This window comes from Manacus vitellinus, unplaced genomic scaffold (assembly GCF_001715985.3).
Source record: "Manacus vitellinus isolate BGI_N305 unplaced genomic scaffold, ASM171598v3 scaffold_27_pilon, whole genome shotgun sequence".
NCBI lineage: Eukaryota > Metazoa > Chordata > Aves > Passeriformes > Pipridae > Manacus > Manacus vitellinus.
The window spans coordinates 3,860,699-3,881,855 of NW_021940039.1; the positions used below are offsets into that span (position 1 = coordinate 3,860,699).

Genomic DNA, 21,157 nt, shown 5'->3' on the forward strand with positions numbered 1-21,157 from the left:
CTGGAACACTTCCAGGGATGGGGTAGCCACAGCTTCTCTGGGCAACCTGTGCCAGTGCCATGGCCCCACCGTGTTGAGCAACACTCAGCATCTCTCAGGGCAGGCAGCAGGGGAAGCATCACAAGCAGGGAACCCCCGGGGTGGCTCCCAAAGAGGTCAAGGCAAAGAGGACCGAGGAAGTGGTTGCAAATATTCCTCCCCCACTGCCCAGGGCCAGACAGGCTCTGCCCGGAGCAGCCAGCGCTCCCCGGCGCTTTCCCGGCCGCTCTTGCAGAGGCTCCTGGTGTTTCATAGCGCTGCTGCTGCCATGGAAACTACTTATTTTTAGCTGATGTGAATGTATCAAAACCTGGGTAAAAATAGCTTGGGATGGAGGGGGTCTCTGGAGCTGAATTGTGCAGGAAGGGAAAAAAAGGTAGGGGGGAGGAAGAAGAAAAAAAAAAAAAAGAGAAAAGGAGAAGAGGAAAAAAAGGAGGAAAGGAAAAAAAGAGGGAAAGAAAAATAAAGGGGAAAAGAAGAAAAAAATGAAAAGGGGAAAAAGGGGAAAGGGAAAGGGGAAAATAAAAAAAAAAAGGAAAAGGGATTTAAAAAAGGAAAAGGTTCATTTTTTGGGCATGGAGCATCAGCATTGCCAAGGAATGCTGTGCAGCAGACAGACAAAGGGATTTTGACACCCACTAAGGCCCTCAGCCAGGTCTCTCAGGGTTTAACCCCTCCTGCACCGCATCCCCTGCAAGGCAGGACCCTCAAGGAGGACCTAGGGAGAATCTATGGGATCCACTGGGGTGCTGGATCACCACCAGTGCAGTCAGGGTGACCCAGGGTGACAGTGCTGGCAGAGGTGACACGAAGACTGGGAAAGCCAAAGCAGTGGAATTGTTTGGAGGCTGGATCCGAGTACAGGCTGCCTGCGGGTCTGTCGGAGCTGGGAGCTACCAGGGAGGATAAGCCCAACCCCAAAACTCCCAGTGCCAGAGACAAGCCAGCCTGCAATCTGTGATGGGCTGCGATGGCCACTCGGCCGGTCACTCCGGGGTCTCACCGGTCCCCAGTCGGAGACGGTCCACTGCCTGTCACAGGGTGGCCCCGTGCAGTTCTTCTCGGCCAGGGGCCGGGCGCTGGCGTCGCACAGCTTCTCCTCCTCCGAGCAGCGGATGTCCCGTGTCACCACGCTCCGCTCCCCGCACCGCGCTGAGCACTGCGGGAGGGGACAGGGGGGGACAGCATCAGCCGGGGCTCCCGACACGATGGGAGCTGGGAGCCGCTGGCTTCGCGTTTGGTTTTTTTTTTCCACACTTCAACATGAAACTCTAAAGGCACACGCTGAAAATGCACAAAAGACTCTTCCCCAGAACCCCCTCGACAGCTTCAGCCGTCAGCTCAAGGTGCAGGAGGGCTGCATCCTGCCCGGGTGCTGTGCTCTCTGACAGGTGATGCCAGAGGGTGGGAACCCAAGGCTCCAGAAATGCCTGATCAGAGCTGAACAGTTTTAGCTGTCACTTAGAGACAGAGTGAGATCTCCCTCGCCTCCTTCCTGGGAACAGCCAGCTCCTCTTTGGAGAATGTTTTCCCCCCGAGCTGCACAACTGAGATTTTTATGCTGCAGATAAATTTGGCACTGCACAGCCCGGTGACATTATTTAGAACTGGATTTGAGTTACTACAGTCTCTCACACACACATTTGCTCTGTGCATAACGTAAAGCAGGGAAAAGTGTCAACAGCACAGCGCTCAGACGCACCGCGCCGAGATGTTAATCCTCAGAGCCCTGAAATGTGCTTTTTTTTAATGCCTATTTCCCCAGCCAACTTGGCACCCCACCTCAGATGGGATCCAAAGGAGATTAGCTTTGCTGCTGGCTAAGAACAATCTACTCCAGGACTGTCTCAAGCAATCTGTCCCTGACACATGCTGGAGGAGAATACAGATTTCTGTAAAAAAAAAAGCCACTCTGGTTTGCTACGCCGGACAAAACGCGCCAGCACGTGCACAGGGAGCTCCTCTCTACCCGGTTGGGAAAGTCAAAACATCCTGCACCACCAGGGAATGCACCAGCCACTCCATCAGCTCCAGGGAAACTACGCACACCAGCTCGCAGAGGAACAGAGACATTGAAATTATGACTAAGACGCGTTTTGGGAGATTCCCAGGAGGAAGAGTCATATTCCTCATGATGTAAACCATGGGGCAGGTTGGCACCCACGGACAGCTCGGCTCAGAGCTCAGTCTGCTCTTGCTTAAATAAGGTCTGTGCTTGATTTGGGAAGAGGCACCCTGAGGAAGCAGCACTGGTTTGGTCGTTTCCATGGGTTTATGTTTGTAAGGGTTGTGCTGGAACACTGTTGGTGCCTGGAAAGGAATTCAGGGCACAAACCCTTTCCACAAGTTTTCCCAAGAAAACCAGTGAGGTAGAACAGGAGCAGCACTGTGCCTTCCCAAACCATCTCAGCAGCTTTGGGGATCGGCTTAAGGCACAGTTTGGAGAAGGTTTCGTTCTCCATGTGCTGCAGAGAAATTGGAGGTGAGGAAGGGAAGTTTACAGGAATTTAATTCAGGTGTGAGGTGGAATCTCCTCCCTGGCACCTTGGGGTTGAAGAGGCTGCCAAGAAAGTCATGGTGGGAGGATCTGAGCTGTGGGCTCCTGCCCTACCTCAGGGTCTCAGCAGCCCACAACTGACAGATGGCAGTGACCTCCCCATCCTATATGGGAGCCAGATCTTCATTTTAGGGGAAAAAAACCCTGCTGCACGTTGGTCCACGTGCAGTGACAGCAGTGAGTGTCTGCACAGGCCAAGTGTCTGACGGCTGTGGGTGACTTTATGCCGGGAAAGGAACAGAAAAGCGCAGGCACAGCTGCTGACCCTGAGCACTGCCAGGCCAGGGACCCACCTCAGACCACTCGGACATCTCCCACTGGGGCCCACAGGCCGGGTTCTTGCAGACCTTGCGCTCGTCCGGCCGGGTGATGTCGGCGGACTCGCAGAGGTCGCTGTACACGGAGCTGTCGAACCCCGGCGAGATCATCTTCCAGCAGCGGACGATGCGGAACTGGTATCCCTCCCCACAGGTGCGGGAGCACTCGCTCCAGCTGCTCGTCTCCCACCTGCAGAGAGGGAAGAGAGAGAGGGGCCATCATGCCAGGCATGGGAGCATCCCACAGGAAAGCCCTGCCTGCCCTCGGTTGGAGGGAGGTGGCTGCGATAGGAGCGATCTGTAGTCAGGCTGCCAGCACACAAGAGGTTTTCTCAAGGGATGTGAGAGGTTTTCCTAGGGGATGGGAAGCATTGCCATATGGTGGTTTCACCCAGCAGACCCCAGTTCGTGCTTGCAGCTAAAAACCAGCTTGTCAGGAGGAAGGGTGGCCCAGCAGGGCCTGGCCCCGTGTCCTCGGTGACAAGTGAGCGTTTGTCACCACAGGCTGCAGCTTCCCCCACTGTGACCCCGGCTGTGCCAGCACATTTCTCCGTCATGCTCTTTGCCCATGTTTGACCTCTCTCTTTTCTGCCTGCTCAGCTGAGGCGCAGAGAGGACACAGCCATCCATCACCCTGCAAATCCCAGCAATAATGTCACACAAAGCTGCCTGAGCCGTGGTGGGACAGACATTCACATCCCACCATCACTCTAACTCTGCTAACCACATGTGACAGGCTGGAAGAGCTGGGATCTGCTCCAAGCACTGCCTGTCCCTTACTGTCCCCTGCCACCACTGTCCTGACAAGAGAGGAGCAGCTTGTAAACCAAGGATAAAGACATAAAAAGTCAAGCTTTTTACAGTACAGCAACAGAATAGAAATTTTGAATTAAATCATGAGCTAAAAATATAAAGATCTAAATGGATCAGAATTTCCAGCTCGTCTGGATGCAGGACTGCCCTGTGCAGCCTCCATGCCTCCCACTGCTGCCACTCTCCAAGCAGGAGAGCCCTGTCTCTGGCTGCCACAAGGCCTCACACCCCATGTGGGGCTCCAGGCACAACAAGCAGCCGCAGGGAGATGTCACACATTTAGAGGTGTCACTTAAATTCAGAAGGGAGATGAAACCAAGGTCTCCCCCATCCAGATCTGTCAAAATTAACATTTTCTGTTGGAAAAGTGTTGCCAGCTCAAGCAGCCTCCCATCTGCCCAAGTGCTAGGGAATGTGCTGGCTGACCTGTTTGAATTCCCAGTGCTCCCCAGTTTACCCATCACCAAGCTGCAACCACTGGTAAATCACAGAGCAGCTCTTCTCTACAGTGCAAACCCTTCCAGTGGAGCTGGAACAGCAGTCATAAGGAAGACTTGCTTTATGAAAGACCAGTGGGAGAATCTAAGCATGAAAAGAGCCCTAATATTTGTGCTAAAAAATTACAGAGTTATTGCAAATAGAGATCACAGTCCCCATGGTGCCCACAGGGCAGGTGTGTTCCCAGCAGCAGCACCATTCACCTCCCCACACTTTTCGTGCCTCAATTGCAGCCTGCCCTGACTCTCAGCCTTAACATGAGAGGTTCAAGGAGATCTTATACTCCATGTGTTTTCCTCCTCTGTCTTCCTTCACAATCACCCCTGCACTGGACACCTCAACAATCCCTGTGTTTGAGAGCCATGTCAGAAGGCAACCTTCAAAAGGACTTCCAGCACAGGTTCCCCTCTGCACCAGCAAGCAAATCTCAGTGATGTTTAGGATGCTGGAGGAACCAGAGGGCTGGATTTGTGGCACAGTTTGAAAACCTGGTCGTTCCACCCAATTCACTCAGATGTTCTCTGCACTCCAGCCAAGGCAGGGATGGCCCTGCACTGCTCAAAGCTGGACTTGATGAGAGCCCCAGGTGCAAACTCTGCCAGGATTTATGGAAGTTTTAACCTGGCAGCTTGAGCTAAAGCACTCAGGAAGAAAGTCTTGCTGCATACCCAGTGCAGCTTGGGCAGATGGAACTGGGGGAGGAGGGATGGGGTTGTTACAGGGTGTCCCTGCTGCCCCCCCAAATCCACACCGACCCCCTCCCCCAAAGATATCCACAGCAGAGGAAGCCCTCTGGGCTGTTGAGGTGGTACCTTGGCTGGCACTCTCTCCCAGCACAGAACTCATGGATGGGCTCGGGACGGGTCATGGCATCACAGTACGTGTCATCCACTTCGATCCCATCATAGCGAACACACATCGCATATGTGGACATCACTCCTAGTTTCAAAGAGAATACACACACACAACGGGATGCTTGGTCATTTCGGACATCCAAACTCTTTTTTTTTTTTTTCCCCCCTCTTTTTCTTTTTTTAGCTGCGTTTTTCCAAACTTCCTCCAGCAGCAAGCTGGACTTTCTGTCCCACGGGATGGATGCTGCCGGGAGGGGAGGACTGCAGTGGTCACCCAGCCAATATGAGCGGCGTGGTTGGGTTTGGCCAGCTCCAAAGCAGGCATGGCCACCCCTGCCAGGGCTTGCCACCAAAATCAATATATGACTAACACATTTTTATAGGAAATACTCAGGGCACCAAGTCTGCTTGGAAGCTCCCACCCTGCCTCGTGGGTGGAGGCGACAGAAAACGGTCCCCAACCCGCTCCATCCACCCTCTCTCTCTGTGCATTACACCCTGTTTGCACCCAGGTGCTCCCCAGGTGCATCCAGCACTCCAGGCCAAGGCAGGGCTCCTGGAGGCTTGGCAAGGAAGCACCTGCCCCTCCTGCTCCCCCTCTGAAAGCAGCAGCAGCCAGTGTCGTCAGACCGAGACCTTTTCCCCCGCAGCCTCCCGTGCCAGAGTAAATGTTGTGAAGTCCATTCTGGGACCTGGCTGGGGACCAGGAGGCTGCTCTGGCTACAGGTAACAAGAATTGCAGCTCTCAGGAACATATGGTTTACATGAAACCAAAAAAAGATCTACAGCTCTTGACATGGCCTTGCTTCTCTGCGATATGTCATTAAGAAAAGGCAATGAGAAGGGAGAAATTTAAGTAAAACCTCTCTCGGCTTGCTGCGAAACAGGGCAGAGCAGGCTGGCCCAGTGAAGGGAGAAATTTGTTCAGAGGGGCTCAAAGAAGTCAAAAATGGCCCAGAACATGTGGATGACAAGATCTTGGGGAGAGGGACGGCTTGCAAAGTTCCTGCTGTGAGCGTGAGTCTGTTGGACAAGAAAAAATGCTGAAAATATAAAGTTCTTGCATCTGCTCTTTTAAGAGAAGTCCCTTAGACTGTAAACTCCTCTCTCCCCCTTCTTTCCTTCTTTGTAATTCCAGAAGCACCACAGGATCTGGATTATTTCAGGGACAGTGCAGGCGAGTGCACAACCCACATGCCTGCTTCATCACAAGGGATGGGCAGGGGCCAGGACCCCCTAACCAAGGGGTGGAGGAGGAGAGAGATCAGGTGCCTTGAAGCTTTTCAGGGGGCAAAAAGGAGGAATTTATGCAAAAAGAGGACATTTATGTGTAAAGAAGAGAGGCTCAGTTTTGATATCCCTGGCATCCATGTCGCTGTTCCAGATTTACACCCTCGCAGCCGAGATCAGGCTCCAGGGTAGAAGGAGTGGGAGAAACAAAACACAATCAAAAAGCCAAATGCCATTGTGTTTCCTGCCAGAGCTGAACAATCTTCAAAATTTCACTCTGCGGGGAAGTAGCTGAGCTTTTCAAACCCCTCAAAGCTGTTAAAAAAGGGGAGGAAGGGGAAAGAAAAAGGAGACTCGGCACAGGTTTGGGGATCCTGCTGAGCCCCAGCAGGGACACAAAGCCAAGGGAAGCAAAGGCAAAATTCAGAGCTCCCCAAAGGGAGGGTGTTTTGCAGGAGGATGGACATGCTGGGCACCAAATCTTGGTCCTCAACACACCTGAGGGGTCAGTGGGCTTTGCATGTTCAGCCCCCAGCTCCTCTCCCCGCCTTCACACCCGGGCAGAGCAGATCTGGGGTCGTGCTAAACCAGCTCCAGAGATCACAGGATCCCCTACACATCACCAGATCCTTCCCATCCCTAACAGACATAAAAGTGACTCACACACCAGGTGATTTCAGCGGTTGTGCAGAATTTGGCTGCTTCATATAACTACCTGTGGTACATGTAGAGCTGCAGGGTTCATGGGAGGAAAGCTTCCACCTGTACATGTCAGCAGCACTCACACCTTGGCCCTTTCTTAACAACTTCAATCTGTTTCTAGCGATAAGCAAACAAAACAAAACAAAAAAAAAGAAACAAAAAACAAAACAAACAAAAAAGGCATTTACAAGGCGAGCGGTGACAGGCCACGACAGACACACACATCTGGCTGCAGTTTGGTTGGGTTTGGGTTTGGGAGGGGATGTGCTTTGTTTGGCTTTGTTTGGGTTTGGTTTTTCTGATTTTTCGGGAGGTTTGTTTGTTTGAATCAATTTTTTGTTTGTTTGTTTGTTTCACAACATACCTGTCCTGAGCCCCAAGTAGAATCCCCAGCCCGGTTAGAGGCAGAGCTTCCACTGTCTAGAAATAGAGAGAATGGGATAAAAATACCCACAAGTAGAAACAGTTCAGAATTTAACAAAAAAGTTTGCATTTTCTGCTCAAATACACCTGGCCCTCGGCATACAGTGACTAAAGGTGCAGTATCTCCTCCCCTGTGTCTCCAGGGCTGGGCAAACCAACTCGTGCTGCTCAGTGCAGCAGAGATTTCGGCTGCTCCAATCTCCACAGTTCACTGCTTCCCAAAGCCAGCACATGGCACAGGAGTTTATGAGCCCGTTTCTCAAAGCCCACTTGCCTGCCCGCTGCTTTCGCCGCTCTTTCTTTGCTTTGGCTCATTTTGGTTTGTTTTAGGTAGGTAATTTGTGTCTCTCAGATCCACACTGTGCTCAAACACAGAATGCATGGGGGAAAGGAGTAACAGAGTCAGCCTGGTGTACAAAAATGCATTTATCAAACCAAGAACAGCAGCTTTTCCCCGTTCAGTGCATCCTCCAGGCTGTGAGGGCGTAACACATCAGGGATACTGCACCTTTACAACAAAAGGCTTCGATTCTGTTCTCATACCTTTGTTCAAACCCTTGAAACAGCTACACTGGAATAGCATACAAGGTTGTATCCTGATATCCAGTTGTCTCTGGCCTGGCGAGATATGCAGCTTGTATGATTTCTAGGCAGCAGAAGCTCTGAAATTGCCTTATTTAGTTGTTTGTAAGAAGAAGTTCAGGTCCAGCCTATCAAATCAACCTTTAAAAGGACACTGTTGAGAATCCAGCCGTTTCCTTTCGGACCCACCCTCCTTCCACCACCAGCACTGAGCCTCCAGAAGGATTTAAAACAACAACAATCTCATTTTCCCTGTTGATTTTGCCTCTGTCAGTTTGGCAAAGGGTCGCTTCCTGCGTTTGAAATGGAACTGAAATGAATGTGACTTTTTTTTTTGGTGGAAAAATAGCAACCTCGACTCACTATAAATAGGGTTTTATCTGCCACAGCAGCTCTGCCTGGGGACCCACACCAGCCCCTGGTCCCTGCCACGTGCCACCAGCTGCCACCCAGCCAGGAGAGGGCTCACAAATTACACTTGTCAGTGAGATCCATTAAAACATAGCCAACACCTGCTTTTTGTGCTTTAATTTGCCTAGAAAACGGGGTATTACCTGGATCCTTCACTCTATACCCTGCTCTAAGGCACCAGTGTAACCACCAAGTTATCCTGTGACCCAGACCCCTCTCCCTTGAAAAGGAGAAATTCTTCAAAATAAGTTTTATCCTACATCTGAGGACAGAAAAATCTTTCAACAGTGTCCCTTTAACATATGTGATCCCAAAAAAGAGCTTCTATGCATAAGGAGGTCGCAGGGACAAGTTCTTTCCATAGGAATCATACATTTGGGCACAGGGCAGAGTTCAGCTCTGACCATTTCCAGCAAAGACAAAACTGTCCTTTTGTTCTCTTCTAAATGCAAACAGCAGCTCATTGTCCCATAAAACTGGGGAGATTTTTATTTTATTTTTTCTCTTTATTATGAGCTTTATAATGAAATCAAGTATTTTCTTCCCTGCCTGTGCTTTTCATGTTTTTCAAGCAACAACAGCACAAAAAATTAGCACCAGTCCCTCATCCCTAGTTGAGGTCTGGGCTTCCCCTTTTCCCAAAACAGTCCCCGTAGTAGAGGAATAATCCTGACAAATACACATAAACACCACAGATCAACATCCAGAGTCCCTGGGCTGACAGTTCTCTGGGTAATTTCAGGGGTTTTTTCTAAGCAAAAGGGTGGGTTCTCTTGCAGGATAAGCCCTGGCTGCACACCACAGCATGGGATGAAGGATGAAGGGTGCCTGGATCTGTCCCACACATCCTAGAACATTTTTAAACTGCTCCAGGAGAGGAGAAGCAGCATTGCATCCCTACCATGGCCCAAGAGCCACCCATCCATCCCCATCCCAGTGGGGCTTGTTCCTAGAGAGGGAACACCTCTCTGGGAGAGCTCCTGCAAGGTGCTCCTGTAACTGGGTAAATCCATCCACACTAAGACCTACAAGAGTTCAGAAGGCAATAAACTCCCCCACCTCCAACCAACACTGTCCCACACGGACAGACTGGCTGCAAAGAGCTGATCTTCCCTTGCTTGTTCATTGACAGGGAATGAAAATGAGCAAAAAGGCACCATCCATCCCAAATTGAGCCTGGGATGGATTTGGGAGGTCTCAAGTCCAACCTCCTGCCCAGAACTAGGCTGACCCCAATAACAGACTGGTCCCACAGGGCCTTGCCCTTCTCCAAGGATGGGGATCCCTGACCCTGCCCCAAACCAGGACAAAGAGGTTTTCCCTTGTCTCCAACCCCCATTCCCTCCAACACAGTTTCTGGCTGTCCCTCCAGCTCCCTTCCTCCTGATGGGACAACTCCAGCCCCCAAAGCTCTTCCCATGCCTTGTGCTCCAGCCCCCTGCCCATGGCACACCAAACCCAGAGCCACATCCCGCTGTCAGTACGGGCATTTTGTAACATTTCCACTCAAAACAGCCATTAAAGGAATCCTGAAGGTCCCAATATCAATCAATGAGCTGCTACTGCAGAGCTTGTGATATTCCTGTCCAAACAGTGACTCCTGTGCTGCTTCTGCAGCTGTTGAGGCAACAAACCCAGGCTGCTCCTGCAGGACCTGCAGTGGAGCTCCTGGTGTCCTGCTCTGCCTCTCCAACATCTCCCAGGCAGGGCTGTGCCTGGGAGGTGCTGGAAGGACGTTCCTGCCATCACATGGGAGGAGGATCATAGGTGGCAGTCAACAGGGTGGGTAAGAAGGGGCCAGGACCAACTTCTGCTGCATCAGAACTCGGAGGAAGGGGCTGGGGAATTGGAGCAGGATGTCAAGAGAAGGCAAAAGGGGCCATGGCTCTGACAACAAGCTGTGACAGGAGAGAGCAAGGCCTAAGCTGACAAATGTCAACAGGGACTTACCAACATGCCCACTAAGGAGGACAATTAGCTTTCCTCTTGCTTAAACACTCTCTTGACTTTCTGCTCCCAAACCTCTGGCCCTTCCTTCGAAATTAACTCCCAACAGAAAACTTACATGTACATCATCCTACCCCCACTTACCTTCTGCTTCCAAAGCAGAGAGAAAACATGCAATGGGGTCTGCATTCAGCAAAGGGCTATTATGAGTTGAAAACAACACTAAGCAGGAACTACTACAATTAAAGACTCGTGTCCTACCTTGCTTTGTGGGTTCTGTTCCCTTGAGGGCTGCTCACGGTGACCGTGGTGTTTGAAAACGGTGTCTCTGCCGACGTGTTGGTGGTTTTGCCGTTGCTCAGCTCCAGGTAAGTGCTGTTGATGGAGTAGGTCACAACCCCATCAGTGTCCTCGTAGTCAACGTAGAGGCTGTCAATGTGTGACCCCACGGAGTTGATGGGGTCTCCCTGGGCAAAGATGCTGTTCATGGTCATGTTGAGCACCAGCTCCTTGGAGTCCGAGGCCTTGTCCAGCAGCTTGTCCGTGATGGCATTCTCCAAGAGGAACTCCCTGGAGGCGAACCTGGGGTCGAAGTCTCTGTCGTCATGGTCTGTCTGGTAAGTAGACCTGGTTACGTTTGAATCTAGATTGGAGCCAACAGGGGGGAAACAACAGTGACAACCACAAAATGCACTGAGCCTGGGAGGGGAAAGCAGCCCGGAGCAGCGGGGACACGCCTGAGCAGCCACCCAGGGGAAGAGAGGCAGGAGTTGGGTTCTTGGGGAGGGGGAATCTCATGGGATTGTACCCCTTTGGGGAGGGTGTGCAGCTTTGTGGGTCTTATTCCCTCTGTGGTGTGGCCAGAGGAGAGCTCAGCACCCGCCAGCACTGCCCCAAGCAGTAGCAGAGGTCGGAAAGGAAGGTGCCCTCCTGGCCCCAGAGCACATGCAGCCATGCTGGGAAAGCACTCAAGGCAGTTTGAGGGTGGGATGCCAAAGGGATTTGAGTGGGAAGGAAGTTGCTGGGGTCTGGGGAGGGGTGGGTGTTGACAGAAAATGTTGTGATGGGGAGTTTTGAGTACCCAGGGCTCCCTCCTGTCCTCAGCATGAAGCAAAGCACAGCAGGGCATCAGCGGGGAGACTTTACCCACTGTCCACCCTCCAACCCCCACCAGAAACCAGAACCTGAAGGGCAAAGAGGATTTATGAGCAGAGATGTTTTAAAGAACTTTCCGAGGTTTCCGAAACACAAACCAACAGGGTCACCAGAGGTAGAAACAGAGCGTTTCTCAACAAGAGCTCTGAGAAGCAGAACAGTGAGGCCCAAGTCTCCTCCTTACCTTGGGGTTGTTTGCCCTTCAGTTTTGGCTCACAGTCAATTGTTTCTGCTCTTTCATAGACCTCATTGGTTTCCTGACCTTTGCTCAAGTTTAAATCTTCCTCCGTGTCCTGCCTTCCAAACACCTGGTTCTCCAAGTCTATCCTTTCCGTGGAGATTTTCCCAAAGTAGGTTGCATTGTGCTGGATAAAACCCAGTGGCACGTCCCCATCGAACTCCCTGCTCTCTTCACTGTCTGACTCGGAGAAGGTGTAGTAGATGGGCTGCAGATTTTTTGAGTGTGGCTTCCTCAGGAGAGTGTATTCAAACGTGATGGACGGGTTCTTGCCATTTTGATTCCAGACCTAGCAAACAAATTAAGTTATTAGCAGTTGCAGTGAATGTATGGCACACAGAGCTTGTGATTCATTTTGGACTTGACAATTGGTGAGCATCTACTTTGCTATTTCCAATCTGCTTTCCTTCACATTGCCAGCTTCTTCCAACTGGAGCCCACCACAGTTTTCCAAGGGTTATTTGGCATGGGGATTAGTCCCAGCTCAGGGACTGTGAGCCACAGATCACACCGAGTGACGAGAGACCTGGGAGAGCCACTTCAGAACCTACTGACCAAAAAGGCAAAGCCTTTTTTTGGTGGCTTCATGAAGAGCACACACACCCTCTAGCTACTATACCCACAGTGGGGCTGGGGACTCCCAGCTGAGGCACTACAACCTCTTACTGGTCTAATGTTTTATAAGCACCCAGGCAACCATTGCTTCCCCTTCCAGAGGAGCCTGGGGCTACATGGAAGATCTCAGGAGTTGGGCTCTGGCTGGTTGCCCAGGAGAAAATTAAGGGACTTTTCTCCAAATGCCTGGTTTTAGATGGTTTGCTTTCAGGAAAGAATTGGGATTTAAGTTTTATGCACTTGTCTAAGCTCTCTGGCCCAATTTCTTATTTTCACTTTTCCTGCCAGGTAACTTGGATACAAGTGCCAAGGAGCAGAAGAAAAATCCCCCTGCAGTGCCTGAGGCATCTTCTCCCTGCAGAGAGGAGTTACCAAGCCCACATTCATTATTCACAGCCCTGCCTGCACCCGAGAGCACCAGTACAGATTAAGTAGGTTTGTGTAAGTAATTGGTCACTGCTCCCACTCCCCTCCTCAAGCTGGCCATGTGGCAGGACTCTGTTTCCATGGCCACCCATTCTTTGATCCAGTGCAGGTTTTCTCTTCCCCATCACCCCCAGCCTTGAGAACCTGAAAAAAAAACCCCAAAAATCAAAGCTCACCATTATGTTCAGCCCTTGATTTGTTGGTCCTTGGGCAACAATGTACTCGATGCCGGTCTCGTACACGTCCATGGGCCGGCGGTACTTGAACACTGTGCCTGCAATGTTGAAGTTCTTTGGACTGTCAACTTTATAGTTCCCATTGAAGAAATAGTACCCAGCTTCATCAGCCACAGCTTCAAATGAGAGAGAAAAGTCAGGGCCATCACATGCAAGAGCAGAGGTGTGTGATACCACCCCTTGTTCATTCAGGGGATAAAATTAGAGTGTCACAGTCATAAAACAAGCAATTCTCCTACACTGCAATGCATTGGTCACTTATCTCCAACACAAATCACACGATTATGTGCCCAGAGTTCTGGGCCATGTGTACATTGCAAGCTCCTGGGTATGTGGCTTTCACTTGCCCATGGCTACTCTCACCCTTTTGGCACCAGCACAGGGTGAACATTTAACAATCCCAGCCCTGCAGACAGAGCCTGTCAGATGGCCAAGGGCAGGAGCTGTCTCCTTGGGAGCCCTGAGCTGATGCCACCTGAGCCAGCAGTGGCCCAAATAGGTCACCCAGAGCTAGCCCAGGAACTGTTAACTAAACCAAGCCTTTTTCATTCATAGAATCATCCTAGAATAGTTTGGATTGGAAGGGACCTTAAAGCTCATCTTGTTCCAATCCCCTGCCATGGGCAGGGACACCTTCCACTAGACCAGGTTGCTCAGAGTCACATCCAACTCGGCCTTGAACACTTCCAAGGGTGTGGCATCCACCTTCCTGCACATGGCACGAGCCTTTGAGGCAGCAGAGCACGACAGCAGCAAATGTGCTTCTCTTGGGCAAGTCCATATTTTTCCACACTGCTCCCAAGCAGCTTTGCCACCTCCACCATGAGATGGATGGTGTGGCCGCCAACAGTTCAGTGAGGCAACATGTAGATAACATCCTCTTGGTGCTGTTTTCATGGGGCCATTGCACATTCCCCATGTGGGAGAACGTGGAGGGAATCACAAGAGAGGTGAAATCACTCGGCCATCTGTGATCCAGCACCAGAGTGTTTGTCACACCACACTGAAATCACAATAATATTGACCAACAGTTCCTGCATTAAAGCAATCAAAGTGTTGATAAACACGGCCCAGGTGCTCAGAGACTGCAGAGAAGAGCAACACACTGGCTTAGACAACACGGTTGGATTTGCATTGACTACAGATTTAGCTCATGTCTGCAATAAATGGACTCGATGATCCTTGTGGGTCCCTTCCAACTCAGGATATTCTAGGATGACAAAACTGCTTCCAGCTTCGCATTGGAAAAAGCATTATCCAGCATAGGCATGCATCCTAGGGAAGCACCAAGAGGTTATACACACCCAGAACATCTGCAGACTTCTTCCGTTCCACTATCTGGATATCCCTCGCTCCAGCGGGAATGTGCGTTACCAGAGAGTAGCCTACGGGAAACTACGGATTAATGAAAGGATCTTTGTAACACATAATCTGAATGAAACACTCCACAGTCCCTGCAACATAGTAAACACCCTGGCCCGGGCCCAAAATTATTTTTGAGGAGTCATGGATTTAAAAAAGCCCCTAATGTTGGTAACTGTTAAGCTGAAAATATGATCTTGTCGGTAATAGGAAATTCATCCTGGTTTACAGGGGGAAAACGCATCCAAAGGGGGGAAAGGATGAAATCCTTACATGCACAGATATCATGTTTATCAAAACTGGTGTAAGAAAAAGCTATCTTCAAATATATCATCAGCTAGAGAAGCTGTCTCATGGTTCAGTACTGATCCCATTGTCAGCCAGTCTTCCTAAAACACCTGCAAGAAATTACAGCTGGTTTCTCCTCTGATTCCCCTTTGCTTAGCACTAGGCAAGAGATGGGATGGGACAAGTACTCCTACAGCCACTGAGGTTCCTGCAGCTTGTTCCATCTCAAACTGATCCTCAGAGAGCATTAATCACAATTCCTGAGTTAGACTGCTATATTTAGGACAAGTAGGTTCTGCTGATTTTTGAAATCCTGGTGTTTCAAAATATCATAGCTTCCTGTTATTACAAATAATTTATTTCTAGTCTTACTGGGTCATGAGTGTCCTGGTTTTGGCTAAAATAGACACCACCCTCTTGCATAACCCTCTTGCACCAATCAAAACCAGAGACACCTCTGGTTTCTGACAACCCTCATGCGAAATTCCTGTTTGGTTGTTTGTTTTTTTTTAAACAAGGCTTTCTCTGCCCAAATTTACAAGTGGCATTAACACACACAGAACACGTGGGGAAAAAAAAAAAAAACCTGAAGCTGGGCAGTTGGTAAGGGTTGAAAGCCATTTGCCAAAGAAATAAGTACATTTTAAAATCAGCCCTCTGACACAAATAAAGCCCACGGTCCCCAAGGCCTCACCAAGATGAGAATTTCCTTTCCGGTAACTGCCGGTTACGTGGGTGCAGCTGCTCCCATCTCCTTGGCAAACTCCACATTTATCCAAGGTGTGGGTGGAAAAGAGAATGCCATCACAGCCAATGGGCTAAAAAATGCACAAACAGAGCATTGAGGGTCAGGCAAACGTTGCACCATCGCAATTTTCTGAATGCTACTAACAGTATTTTTGCTATAATGTTTAACAACCTCACATTTTCCAGACACGCAAACCCCTCGGAAATCAGTGTATTTGCAGGATGTTCCATCCCGAGCCTGAACCATTAACTGTCTCTGGCCATCCACGGTGGTGCAATGAAGGTCACAGGGCTTGCTAGAAATGTGAACATAGTCATCTAAGGGGAAAGGATATAAAGAGATATTCAAAACCAGCAGAAACACAATAACTTTCATCCTACAGAAGTCAAGGAACCTCTGCCAAGCTAAACAACAGCAGCAACAGAACAACTGCAGAGCAGCCAACAGTTCAGAAGTTGCCACCTCTTGTGTTTCAGGCTAGACAGGAGATGGCACTTCTGACAGTGTAACAGCCCTCTGCTGCAAGGCTTTGCACAGCCTGGCAGACCTCTCTGCTGCCAGGAAGAGATGCCCAAGGGATGCCAGTGGCATCACCAGCATCAGCCCAGGGCAGGCACCGAAGCAGCAACACTGCTCTGTGCAGAGACTTGCACAAAAACATGCATGTTCACATAGCAGCACTCCATACAGGAGTTAAATAAACAGATGTATTGTTAGAAAGACATAAGTAAGCCTATATTCAAACCCATAGCAACTTAAAACATTTTATAACTATATAACTTTTCCATAAATGTTCACCCCATATTGGACTTAATTTGCCCTTTGCTTTCTGCAGACAAAACTGTCTGGCAGCATCCACCAGCACAGCAGTCCCACATTTTACAACATCCACAGGAAACAAATTACAAACTCATATTTGCATCAGAAAACATGATGCCAAGTGTTTATCTCCCCCAAATCCTGAGCAGTTGTGTACCCACTGGCCTGTGTGCCCCAGCAAGGCAGCACCAGTGTCAAAACATTACTGTGCAAATCCCCCAGGAGCCACATGAGCACCTGCTAAAACACAAAGCAATTCACTGCAACATCCCTGGTGAATCAGCCTGAGGAACAAACATGTTTAGAGAAACTGTCACCTTGCCACAGCAAAGGGACAAAGCCACCAAGGAGCTGCAGCTCATGGGCCAAGTTCTACCCTGCTGACCCTGCCAGGGCTGGAGAGGGAAGGGCTTGTTACACAGTAAAGGAGGCAACAAGTGATTTCATGGAGAGTGATTGTTCTTAGGCATGGACAGAGACCACTAAAATAAAGTTGCAACAGATCCCACCTCTATTTTTAGGCACCCGATGGCACTGTGAATCTGAAGAACCAGCACTCAGCAGCCTCCTCAACAGGAGAAGGGTCTTGAGTACCCAGTAGCTCTAAAACTTGGCCATGATTTGTGTTGTAACACTTGGTTCTGATGGGAGTTTGGTGTCTAAAATTTAAATAAAATCTCAGTCTCTGACTCCCAGGTTGTTCCTGCAGTTCTGTGTCGCTCACCCTGGGTGACCAAACTGACTGACTGAATCTGGGTGACGTTTGACAGAGCACATGGAGGGCGTGGGAGCGACAGATGTCACCGAAACACAGCACAGCCAGCAATGGCCTCATCTCAAAGGACACTTGTCCGGGTGAGCCTGACCCTCCCTGCCAGCATAGCCCATCACCCCATGCTCTCACATCCCCCTCCAGCCCCTCTGGCCCCCATGAGCTGAGAGCAACACCGGCTACAGCCTCAAATTCGTGTTATTATTCAATTTTTAAGCTACCCTGCAGCTGCCAAACATGCCTTTGGAAGTTGGGACAGCTGATTGTGCCTCTGAAAAATCATTTTGAAACAGCAGAGGAGGAGCCTTCCTGCAGGCTGCAGCATCATAACTATCAAAATATTTGGCTGAGCATTATGAAACACACAAAGAATGTCTTGTTACCAGGATATAAAGGTTTCCATTGATATGTTCTGCCATTATACACATGGGAGTTAAATGATGAGCACTGCTCCTCTCGGAAGCTCCTTCCGTTCGCAGGGCACTCCTAGAATAGGATACATTAACATCCTGATGGAAACAAAGTGCAGGAAAAGTTTCTGGCACATCACGACCAGCTGCAAGGAGTGTTTCCACCACCTTCCCCATCCAGGGCTATATCCTCCTCCTCCTCCTCCTTCTCCTCCCCCCACTGCAGGAACAGCCAGGGGGAACCCCCTGGGAAATGGTGCAATTATCACTCACGTTGGGGTTTTACAGCCCCCAGAAAAGGTAAAAAGCCCAAAGTCCTGACATAATAGTGATGGGCATTAAGGAAGGGGACTCCCAGTTGCTTGGAGGGGCAGCAGGGTGACAGCTACAGGGCAAATAGTGTTGCCTCTCCGAGGGACCCAGAAATGCCACACATGACTTCCCACACTGATTGTTCCCAACAAGACAAAAGATATCCTTACTTGTACTTTGCAGAGCTGGTATCTTTTGGATGTCCCAGTGCAAGTTTTATTAGCCAGCCCACTCACCGATTTTCTTCTGAATAAGGAGATGATGGTTAGACAAGGATCAAAAATAATTTTCCCTTTTTTAGATATATTTGTCCCTTGTCTCTGTAAGGTCAGTCTCCATGTAGCAGAGAGATCTAACATAATCTCCCTGGAGTGGGTAGCAAAGGTCTCTCTGGCTTTGTTACCTGCAGCATCAACTATTCCAGCAGGTATCATGGGGATGAGGGCTGGGGACAAAGTTTACAAAGTGCTTTTTGGTGACCACACAGCCTGGAGAGAGCAGAGCCAGGCACAGAGCACCTGGGATCAGCAGGTCCCCAACCAACCCTGCACCACGGGGGTCCTCACTGCTGTGCCCAGAAGCCTTGGGAATGGGCTTACAGTGTGTCTGCTGCACTAATCCCTGCTGGAGACACTGCAGGGCCAGCACAGGAGTAGCTTGGCTGGTGGCCCTGGCAGGGATGCCCAGAGCACAGCACCCTCAGGGACACACCTTCTGCCCAAAGAGGGTTCAGACACTTTTCTATCAATCCTTATTCACTGAGCAACAACATTTTGGATCAAGTTTACCTCCAGCAAGCTGGAGTCTCCTCCCCCCCCCCTCACCAAGTGAGTGCCGTACCTCTGCCGCAGGCAGTGCCTCTCCTGGGATTTGACACCTCCCCCACAGGTCCTGGTACACGCCGTCCACTTGGTCCACTCGCCCCACCAGTACGCCGTGACGTCTGCCCCTTCCTCCAGGCTGTTGGAGGTCTGTGTCAGGTCCTGCTTGGAGCAGGTGGGGCAAGAGAAGCAGCAGTCAGTGTCCACACCTCGGAGCCTGGGTGAGGGGACTGAGGGCATCCCCCTCCCAGCCTGCCCTGTGAGATCAGAGCATTGCCTTCTCCAGCTGAGGTCAGCTCTGAGGGTTCCATCCTGCAAGAAGTCTTGCATTTTTCCAATTGTGTTTTCATTACAAATTGGAATGAAAAGGCAATATTTGGGATTCCTCAGGAAAGGAAATGCTCATTGTTTCTCTCAGTTGGCAAAACCAAGCTCCCAAATAACCCCAAACGCTCCAAGACTTTTGGTGCTCTCTGACTCTTGTTCCATAGAGAATTCAGGGAGCTGAAAAGCCAATTGCAGCCAAAAGCTTCACTGAAAGCTTCAGCAAACCCTTTCAAAACCCCTCTGCAGCAGGAGAGCATGCTAGTGGGTGCCACTGGGTGCCAGCAGGCTGGAGGAGCCTGTGTGCTCTCTTTGCAAGCACAGGTTTGGCACATCAGGAGGGTCCCTGTCACCCCCACGTCCCACCTCCTGGTGCAGCCATGCAGAGGCCAAATGAGATGCATCCACATCCCTTACCAAGGGGCATAGAGCCTGCTGGGGGATCCCAGCTATTGCTCATTGCAGTGGGAGGGACTTAATTTTCCCCCCAGAATCACCTGCTGATTAGGGGAGTGCTATAATTTCTGTGCTTACTGAAAAAGGGATAAAATTATTCCATGCAAAGTAAATGAAAGCTCCAGCCACTGCAGGGACCGAGGAGTGATGCCCTAGAGCAGGGCTCAGCCTTTCAGAGTCCTTGAAATGACCTGTGAATACTGTTAGCCATGAAAGTACAACCTTATTATTGTCCCCTAAAAGGTACAACTTACAAGCCCAAACTAAAGAGCTAAGCCAAGTCAGAAAGCTCCACGCCTTCTGGAGACCTGATGCATGCACAGAGTAGTCCTGCAAAAGCCCCAGGGTTTGCTCTTTCAGACACTGCAGCATTTTAAAGCCCAGGGACCCCCTGGAAGGTGATGTTCTTACCTGAGCTATCACAAAGAAAACGTTGCCCACAAGAAGAAGGGCCAGGGTGCCTTTCAGCTGCGATCGGGCACTGATGGAGATGCTGCTCCACCTCCACTTAGGTACCTTCATCCTAGAAAGCAACCAGACACTGCACTAAGCAAAAATCCCACCCAGCCCCACCACCAGCAGCAGGGGCTGCTTTGCTGCCTGGGTTACACAGCACATGTGTTCTCCAGCATTCCCAGTCAGCCAAGTGACACCAGCCTCCAGTGACTGCAAGGGTTTGAGCCTAAAATTATATTTAATTAGTGGAAGCATTAACACAGTACAGGCTCACTTCCCAGCTCGGTTGTTCTCTGTCAAACCACAGCTTTGCACAGGTTTCCAGTGGCTGCACCTGACACCACTCCAAACCTGTCCTGAAAGAGAGCACGACTTACACCAAAGCAAGTGTTGCACAGCAAGTAACTAGAAGTGTCCCTGGATCCATAAAAGCAGTGCATTTAAATATCCTCATTTACAGAACTGGTCCTGGAAGAATGAGATGAAAGGCTTCATAAACAAAAAAGTGCAATTAACAGCCATTATTTCTCCTTTTTTTCATTTGTTCCACTCCAATTCCCATCGATTCCCAGGGAAGGAGCCTGTTCTTATAGAAAAGAAACGCCCCACAATTAAAGAGCAGAAATGAAGTATCCCAAGTGTCAGCCTTTCATCTCCTTCTCCATCTGCCTCATGAAAGAGAGTAACCCAGAATGGCATTTTCTTAAATAAAACCCAGCTCAAAACCACAATACGTTTTATTGTGAACCTCGCTGCAAGAGCCAGAAAGGAGCAGGTTTCAGGAAATCGTGCTTCCAGGCAATCAAAGCAGCTCACGTCTGTAAGAAAAGGAAAGAAAAAATATCCTCCCCTGAGCTAATTTCCCTTGAAAAGCAGCTAGACAGTATCTTTGGGAAGCAGGGGGGTGGGAGAGGTGCTGCTCCTAAGGAGAGGGGGCAGGACTGCAGATCTGCAACATAAAGAGCTTCTTTCCTACCGCTTTTTTTTTTTCTTTTCCTCCTTGCAAAGGTTTTTGTAGCGGTTTTGGAAATGCAGAATTGCCGGCAGTACCAGCACTGCTTTGGTATCTGGCTTAGAAAAATTACCAGAGGGTTTCCAGGTCCCCAAATCCGCTCTGCGAGCGCCCTAGAGGAGAGGTCCAGCATGCAAAAGAGACTTTCCAAGAGGCAGATCCATTGATTAATGGGAGCCCAGAGCGCTTGGCCGGGGATCTCGGGGACAGGTGGCTGAGACTTGCCTTACACTTGGTTCTCATTAAGGCTCCCAGACACTCCTGACTCGAAGCCAATACCAGAGCGCGCTCGGAGTTTATCCTACAGGCGGTCGGGGCTGCGTGGTTAAATAGA

General features: G+C 50.0%; 1 protein-coding gene across 1 annotated transcript in view; it reads right to left on the reverse strand.

The window, feature by feature from the left end:
* The window catches only part of ADAMTSL2 (ADAMTS like 2), a 24,066-nt gene extending 4,180 nt beyond the window's left edge, over positions 1-19,886 (reverse strand). The window contains exons 1-14 of the mRNA XM_029960568.1: positions 19,767-19,886; positions 18,595-18,737; positions 17,925-18,000; positions 17,416-17,518; positions 15,613-15,758; positions 15,388-15,511; positions 14,348-14,428; positions 12,984-13,159; positions 11,713-12,055; positions 10,635-11,016; positions 7,024-7,127; positions 5,037-5,163; positions 2,890-3,103; positions 1,043-1,198 (exon numbers count right to left, since the gene is read on the reverse strand). Coding sequence (XP_029816428.1) covers positions 1,043-1,198; positions 2,890-3,103; positions 5,037-5,163; positions 7,024-7,127; positions 10,635-11,016; positions 11,713-12,055; positions 12,984-13,159; positions 14,348-14,428; positions 15,388-15,511; positions 15,613-15,758; positions 17,416-17,518; positions 17,925-18,000; positions 18,595-18,737; positions 19,767-19,877 — 2,286 coding nt within the window. The 5' untranslated portion in view covers positions 19,878-19,886. The remainder of the gene's footprint in view (positions 1-1,042; positions 1,199-2,889; positions 3,104-5,036; positions 5,164-7,023; positions 7,128-10,634; positions 11,017-11,712; positions 12,056-12,983; positions 13,160-14,347; positions 14,429-15,387; positions 15,512-15,612; positions 15,759-17,415; positions 17,519-17,924; positions 18,001-18,594; positions 18,738-19,766) is intronic.
* Between the last annotated feature and the right edge of the window lie 1,271 nt (positions 19,887-21,157).